The 8,441-nt window shown below is 30.7% G+C and overlaps 1 protein-coding gene across 1 annotated transcript in view; it reads right to left on the reverse strand.

Annotated features, from left to right (window-relative positions):
- Window positions 1-8,441, reverse strand: part of LOC106466926 (retinol dehydrogenase 3-like) — a 15,130-nt gene that overhangs the window by 3,925 nt on the left and 2,764 nt on the right. The window contains exons 3-5 of the mRNA XM_022395021.1: window positions 5,192-5,404; window positions 2,205-2,387; window positions 164-301 (exon numbers count right to left, since the gene is read on the reverse strand). Coding sequence (XP_022250729.1) covers window positions 164-301; window positions 2,205-2,387; window positions 5,192-5,404 — 534 coding nt within the window. The remainder of the gene's footprint in view (window positions 1-163; window positions 302-2,204; window positions 2,388-5,191; window positions 5,405-8,441) is intronic.

Here is an 8,441-nt window from a genome sequence, read left to right on the forward strand (position 1 = left end):
GTAGTAGTAGTAAGTAACTACTAGTAGTAAGAAGAAGAATAAAGAAAATAAATAAGTAACTAACTACACACACACACACACACACATATATATATATATATATATATATATATATAAACACATGTAGACATACAGATAATCTAAAGTTTAATAATTATCTCACCAGTATAAAAGCAGTTAGGTTCTATTACTGATACAGAAACCTTCCATTTTTTCATTTCATGTCGTAAAACATCAGCAAAAGCTTCAACTGCAGCTTTCGCAATGCTGTAGGCAGCAAAATGGGGCAAAGGCATTCTTCCTAAGAGTGAAGGATGTTAAATTTAAATTTTTTTTTATTAGTAATATGATTAATTCAAGCAAATATTATTGGAAAATACTGTTGTAATCATTTTATATAGAACCAGTTTTGTTATCATTCAATTTTACACAACAAAGGTTTTCTTTATCATTTTCCTTATATTACATATTTTAGAATCAAGTAACACACTGTTCATATTTCATAACTTCTGTTGGATGTTTACTAAATACAAGCTGCCATAGATGCAATGTTAAAAATAAGCAAAACTCAAGATGCCAATGTATGTTTAAAAGACATATATAAAAAAATTTTTAATTGTATTCATCACAGAAATGCTTTTAGAATTGGGTATCCATTAATATTTTTCATAAGCAGTGATATTTACTTTCCAAAGATGGTCATAAACTCAAAACTTTAAACAAGAGTTCAAATACATAAACAGGAATATCTTTCAACATCACCATTATTATAAAGTATTTATTAAATTTATCATTGGTACTTGACATATTCATACAGTTTTGTCTTTGATATTACACCAAACTAGTTAAGCATTCTTGTTTTAAAATATAAACAATTATTCCTGATATCCATATGTAGTATAGAGTATTTCATTGAAACACAAATATATATATTTTTTTTTTTCCTAAAAGATAGACAATGAGTTAAAAACCTCACACTGGAAATGTGATAGTCATGGATACCTTAACTGCCAGCCTTTCTACAACTTTATTTCTATAATATTCATAACTTATGTAATATTTCCAGACTTAAGTTGTAGGTAACAGTTCAGTCTCATCCACTATAAACCTGTAACTTGAAATGGGACACAAGCCTTGCATTATAAGTGTTCTTATGGTAATGTTGGACTGTAAATTAAAAGAAGGTAACCGTATTTCACAAACCCAACTTTTCCATGAAATTTCAATGGTCATTTTGCAATCTTGTGTTTGATTACCTAAAGTAAAAAAAGAACCATTTCTTTGCTCTCTGAAAGGATGTGTGTGATTTTGAATCTTTGTGCAGTTAAGCCCAGTTCATCTACTGTTGGGTTAACCAATACAAGTCATCACTCAAATAAATAGTATTGTTTTAAGTTCAATGATGTTGGTGTAAAATATTTTTGTTTTCTTCCTTGTTTTGCACAACTTAACCAGTTATTGATACTACATCTTAAAATTCAACTCCAACACTTGTCGGTTCCTACACTGGAAATATCCGGTCTTCATTCACAAACGTTAGTGACTCACTGCCAGCTAGATTTTAGTACTTCTCTAATTTCTGCACTAATGACTAATCTGTATGTAACTCTTTATTTAATAACACCACAGATAGACCAAAGGAAAGCATACATCTAGAGCAGAGAAGATGTGTATACTACACGAGTCTAACCATGTTCAAACACAAGTCTATCCTAAATAATGCTCATGACTAGGAGTGCCAAACCCTTTGGATGGGCCTGTAATATGGTGGAGGATAGAAGCCAAGTATATAGAAGCCCAGTCACATCTTCCTCTCTATCTCATGACAAGGTTATCGGACTTTTTAGAAAACTTGAGCATCAGAAGTATCCTCAGAAGCCTTTATGAGAATAAGATATAAGCAGGAGTGTTGTAGAATGTTTAGGGATTCCACAATCTAGAGGAAATGTTGTAATGATATTTCAAAATACTTACTAAACAAGAATAATATTCACTATAAGTAAACATATGTTGTAGCTTCTTATCCCCAAAAGAAGGAAGCAATTACATGAACCACTGAACACCTTTATGTACAAATAAAGCTGTAGCCAATTTAAGAAGTGTATAAATTAAGTACTTCCATAACACAAAGTTGGTCAAGTAACCAATCAAATGTAGCTAAAAACACTAAAGTAACCAAAACTAACCACTGCTCTAATACTTACCAACTACACTTGATATGAAGATAAGTCTTCCTTGAGATAATTTCAAAAGAGGTAGGAAAGCTTTAGTAACATAAATAGTCCCCAACTGATTTACTTCCACTACTTCCCTAAACAGTAACATGGACATCATGTCAGCTTCAGAACAGTACCAGATCCCAGCATTGTTAACTAAGCTCCACAAACCTACATATATATAAAAAAATGAGCAATCATTTCAGCACAATACCAGAACCCAATAATGTGAACTAAACCCTACAAGCCTGACTAATATGATGAATGAATTTTATTCTATTTGCAAAAAATCACAAAAAAATGGGGCAAAAGATGCTTCTAGTTTTACATATAGTCATCCTGATCGCATTACTGAAGACAATAGGAATATACTAAGCTATTACCTTTTGCTATTGTAAGAAAATTATTATTGAAAACTTAAATTCTTAGAAACTTTTAATACTTTAGTAGTTTATTTTCCTTATGGAAGGTTGAAGAGTGTCTACAAACTATGATGGATTGACTTCTCACTCAACTTGAGAAAATTTATCTCAAAATTTATATTTTGAAATTTCATATTTCTGAAGATACGTTTAGAAATATTGCTTTGCAGAAACATTTAGGTACTAAAAGTAATTATTGAGAATAAATACAGAGTTAAATACAGTGTTCCTGATTTTAGAATAGCCAAGACTGAATTTAAAAAGGTTGTGGATGGAATGGGTTGGATATTTAAAAAAGAAAAATGTAAATTATGTTTCTTTATGTTAGAAAAGCAGAAAGGAAGTGTAATTTTTCAATAAGTTTGATTATTCAGAAAAAAAAGATGAATTTAAGAAGTCAGTAAAAAAACAACTACAGATATTCAAGAAAATACTGTAATACTTCTTTCTACAATGAACAGTCCTACAATCTACAGAAAAAAAAATTCAAAGACATTATGAATGGTAATTGGGCCACTGATTAATACTAGTGGACATAATATTAAAGAAGCTCATGGTTGAAGTCTTTATTAAGGTTTTATTATTTTCTTTTATTTTTTTTACTATATATAGTGTTGTTATAGTAGAATATTTAAAGAAAGAGAACAAAGTTAATCAGGATAAACTCAAGGAAAACTTCTATAGCTACTACTCCAGAAGAAATAATAATTATAAAACTAATTAAAGGAACTGATGTGAGTTGTCAGTTATTTTTGAAAATTGCTAGATGGTGAGGAAATCTGTAATCCTTACAATTTATACAATTAAAAGAATAATGTGTGTGCATGCACTTGTGTGGGAAGTTTTTAAACTATGCAAAAATGAAATTAGGAGTAGGGTAATATAAACATTATCACCATATCCATAAGGGAGAGATGGATGTAGATAGTACTACGCATTGCAAAGGGAAAGATATTTGGGGAAAGGATATGTCATCCTTCAGAACCACACATCAGACAGCAGTGGTTATGTGATAAGGTTTTGAGTATGAATTTCTTCATCTGTTTATAGACACTTATACAGTCACCCTAATGTGTTTTAACACTTGTCTCAAAACCCAGGTTTTATGTATTTTGTACGAGAGGTGTGTGGTGGAATAAGTTTAACTTCACACTTACTGAGATACCCCATACAACTGTCAGGTTTGTTCAGAACTCTTTGCACCTAACTTTATGTGTGAGTAGTCTAGGCAGGTCACTTAACTGTTTTAATTACCTTAATACATAGCACTGTTTTTACATTTTATAAACTTCATGCATTCAAGTACAAAATACCACAACAAAAAAATGTTTCATTTGCAAAGCACGATTTTTCCCCCAGTATTATTAATAAGGGTAATATCTATATTAAAAATATTATAGAGGGGATCTGAGAAAATTACAAGCCTATCATTTCAACTTCTGTTAGGAATTTTTAAAGGGACCTTTTTTTTAGGAGTACAGAAAGAAAAAGTATTCTTATACTGACATGTAGAGAAAAGGGGAAATCTATATAACAATGTAAAAAATTATAATTCAACTCATACACAACATACACGAATATTTATTATTTTGCGCCACACAATATTGCTTCAGTCACTTCAATGAAACGTATTACATAGAGACTTGAGTAAGTTATACTGAAATGGTTTTGAAGCTTCACCACTTCATTACAGTCTATGTTGCCATGTCCAATCATACTCCATCTGATTATTGTGTATCATAACATTAGCCCTGTATCGTAGTTTCCACTACAAAAAATCATAAGGCCATTATGTCCAAAGCAAACCAATCCATGCAGCATACAAAGATGATGGCTTCCAAGCATTTCAACAGAAATTAGCATAAGACCTGTTAGGTTATCAAGGTAGACAATATGCTCCGATAAGTATCACCATTTACTGCCATTTTTCCCTTGGTTAAGTACAGATCATATGTTTCTTATATTTGATCTTCCTTTCCTGGATATGTCGTGGAAGCAACTTATGTACCTGTAGCTTGTGTCACTTTTCCAGATAAAGGTTCTTATTGTTAGTGTTGTTTACAGTTACTTAGGATATATGGATGGCTTTAGCACTGACGATGGCATTAGTGAATTCTCACCTATTACAAGATACTACACTTTGTTTACAATGGCTGAGGTAAAACTTGTTATGGGTCTCTCTCTGGATGATCCTGGTTCCTCAAATTGATCCGTTCAAAATTGTTTTAATGTATATGTGAATAAAAAAAAAACACCAATACACAACAACAACAAAAACTATGTTTTGAGCACAATTCAGATAACATGATATCATCACATTTCTAATAGTTTTCTTTGGAACTAATGAAGAATATATTATTCTATAAAAAATATAAGAATCATGGCACTATATTCAAAATAAAAATGAGGAAATAGGATAGGTTCTTTGAATTCTCTTTATGTAACTGGTTTATTGTTAAATAGATAAAACAAAATGTATTTATAAGTTAATTTCAGAGTCACAGCTACATGTTTAAATTAAAAATACCTTAAACAAATTATTTTCAACATTACCATCATTTCCAACATCACATTCTATCATTTCTGCAACCTTATCTACTTGTTTCTCATTAGTGACATCCATTTCATATATCTTAAGTCTTGAAGAACATGTAGACTGCAGTATGTGGGAGCCTGCACTGTTCCCATGGTGACAAGTGGCATAAACTCTCATCCCCAGCTGGTCAAAGTGCTTGGCTAAAGCATGTCCAAAACCAGAATCACAACCTGGAATAAGGTAAAAAAAACAAATCCTAAACCATCAACACAGATTTTCATATTCATAAGATAACATTTTGAATAAGCATCACTTAACCAATTACAAAAACTATACATTGTGAGAGAAGCTGCAAACAGAATTTTAGAATATGGTAGTTGAGGTTTAGTTCATGGCCCATAGTAATTACCCACTTTTACATAATGTAAATACTGTGTAACCTAAAGAAACAGAACATTTCAGCCTGTACAACAACTCATACATTTACATTTTAAATTCAATTAGTCTCAATTCAATTTAAAATAAAAATATAATTCTAAAAATATTTTAAAATAAAATACAGTTTATACAATACTAAAAAAGTAAGCATGACTATTAGTCCATATTTGCATCAAATAACTTAATTATTTAATTAAAAATAAACGGTACACCTTAATTAAGTTTTTTGATGAGAATATCCTAAACCTGCATTTTATTTTCACAAAGACTGAAATAAATATCTGATGGATTTTTCATTTCATATGTAAATTTGAAATAAAATGACTAGTCTTAATCAGCAAACTGTATTTTCACAAATATTTTATGCACTTCACAATATAACCCACTATCCTACATATAACCAAAAATGCTATAAAACAGAATAATACACAAGGTAATATTTGATAAACGTTAGTATAAGTATTATGAGAGGTTGCTAGGTCACCTCTACATTCAGTCCAATGATTTTTGTACAGGCAGTATTTTACAAAGAGACAAAATTCATATCCTTACCATAAGAACTGAATTAACAATGATTTAATTATAGAGATTATTTGAGTCCTAAACTAAACAATTTTGATTATTTTTTTATGAAAAATTATCTCTTAGTATGAATCAATGATTGGTTTCGACTTTTGCTGAAAGCTTCTTATATAAAAAATAATCTTATTAAAGACAAAGTACATAAAAATCCCAAAGTACTGTAGTTCAAAACCTCAAATTTAACCTGAATGCTTATAATAACTGTAAAAAAGGACTAAAGGATATTATTGGTCCTATGGAAGATTTCAAACATCTATTTTGTGGAGGAAAGGAGAAAAAGATTCTTAAATAGGAAAGACTGGAAAAGTGTTAAAAGTACATTACCTGGTCTTTATGAGATTTATTTTAAATCTTGAAGAAAATCTGCAAAGAAATATGTGTTAGAATTGAATATTATTTCTAAACACCTTTTGCAAGCTTGGGAAATTCCTCATAATTTAAAGATTTCCAATGTGGTTCCCCTTTTTTAAAAAAGAAGGGGTGATAAAGGATGTGGGAAGTTATAAGTCTACTTGTTTGATTTCAGTTGTTAGCATGCATTTGAAAAGTTAGAATCAAATCAAGAATTCTCAGCATGTTTTTACAATTATTTTCTTTTGCCTGCCATCAATGTTGTTGCTAGTAGCAAAGCAAACAGAATATATCATGATGTACCTATAGATAGAATGATTACAAGTCACTAATTAGGCCTAACTTGGAATACTACGTACAGTTTTGGTCTCCTCGTTTTAAAAAAGGATGGTGACTAACTAGAATGAGTTCAGAGGAAGGCTACTAAGATAATTCTGGGGATGGAAGGATTATAGCTACAAGTTTATATACCAGCTTATTTTTCTCTTAGTGGGTGATCTTTACTCAAGTTACAAAATGAATGTAAAGATTAACATTATTTTCCTCTTAAAAATTTACAGAATAAAGACCCTGCTTTCTTTGTGCTCTATCTATAAATCGTATGAAAAAATACAAGTTTAAAATTTAGAACAGACAGGCTAGACTCCAGCTATGACAGTTTTATTTCTCCATCAGGGTTATTGGCTTATATAATGAGTTACCACCAGCAATACTGAAGGACAGCATTTGAAGAGAGCTTAAGAAAGGAATCAAAGGTGTTTCCTGAAAAATAAAGGGTGGATATGAATGTTATGGGTGATAATATATACCTTGGCTTTCAGAAAACCTGAGACAAAGTGTATTTACTTACTTAATCCTCTTCATGCCAAATGATGCATAAGACCTACCTCATAAGGTGTCTAACTAGGGGTTTATTACTAAATTAAATGCTTATAGAATTGGGGGTAAATTTAAGAAGAGGGTGGAAAGTTGGATTAGTGGTAGAGAGTAAAGATTAGTGATACATGCATATTTGTACTTTTAGGAGTGGAAGAAAGAGATTAGCTGAGCCCTTCTACAGTTTACTTTAGGATCTTTATCATTATCTACATCACTGATGTGGAGAGTTTCTTGGACAGCAATATTTCTTAATCCAACAATGATCTTAAAATGCTCAGACAAGCTGATTGTTTTAGGAATGCTTTACTCATCCCACTAAAGGACCTTGAGTCTCAAGTGAATGAGTCAGAACATGGATACGAATTTTGATACTTATAAGTGTAAAGTACAAACTTGGAGTATTAAAAGAACCTACATTTTTATGATAGCATTGGTGATGTGGATGTTAAAAAATCAAGAGGGACTAAAAGAAGGGTTTATGTATAATTGGTGAAACAAGTCCAACAAACTGAATATTTAACAGTAGTAAAAAAAAAGCATATTACATTTATAGTATTTACAATATTCAGAACTTCTGAATTTAAGAAAGAAAAAAGTATACCCTTTTACAACTTTCACATGAAGTCTCTATTGGATACTATGCTTGGTTTTTATTGCCTTATTACAGGAATGTTACCAAAATGTTCCAAAGAACTCAGCCAGGCCAATCAAAATATGCTTGTTTTAAATCATTTAACTATGTAAATTACGAGTATATCAAAAGGCTTAATTTTACTTTTTCTGTTTTGCAGCAAATTAAGAAGGTTTTTCAGTTTGGCTTTTTTTTATTGGTTCTCTGTGAACAGTGGAGTGACAAGGTTGAAAGTATTAACTTGAAGTTAGGTACTGTTTATGCTTCGAAAACCTACATCCAGATTCTTTCTTCAAAACAATGTTTTTGTTTGTTCATTTAGGACTATATACATGTAGAACATTTTCTCTGATAAAGTGGTACACACAGTTAGTTTCATCTCTTTT

Source organism: Limulus polyphemus, unplaced genomic scaffold (genome assembly GCF_000517525.1).
Source record: "Limulus polyphemus unplaced genomic scaffold, Limulus_polyphemus-2.1.2 Scaffold2426, whole genome shotgun sequence".
Taxonomy (NCBI): domain Eukaryota; kingdom Metazoa; phylum Arthropoda; class Merostomata; order Xiphosura; family Limulidae; genus Limulus; species Limulus polyphemus.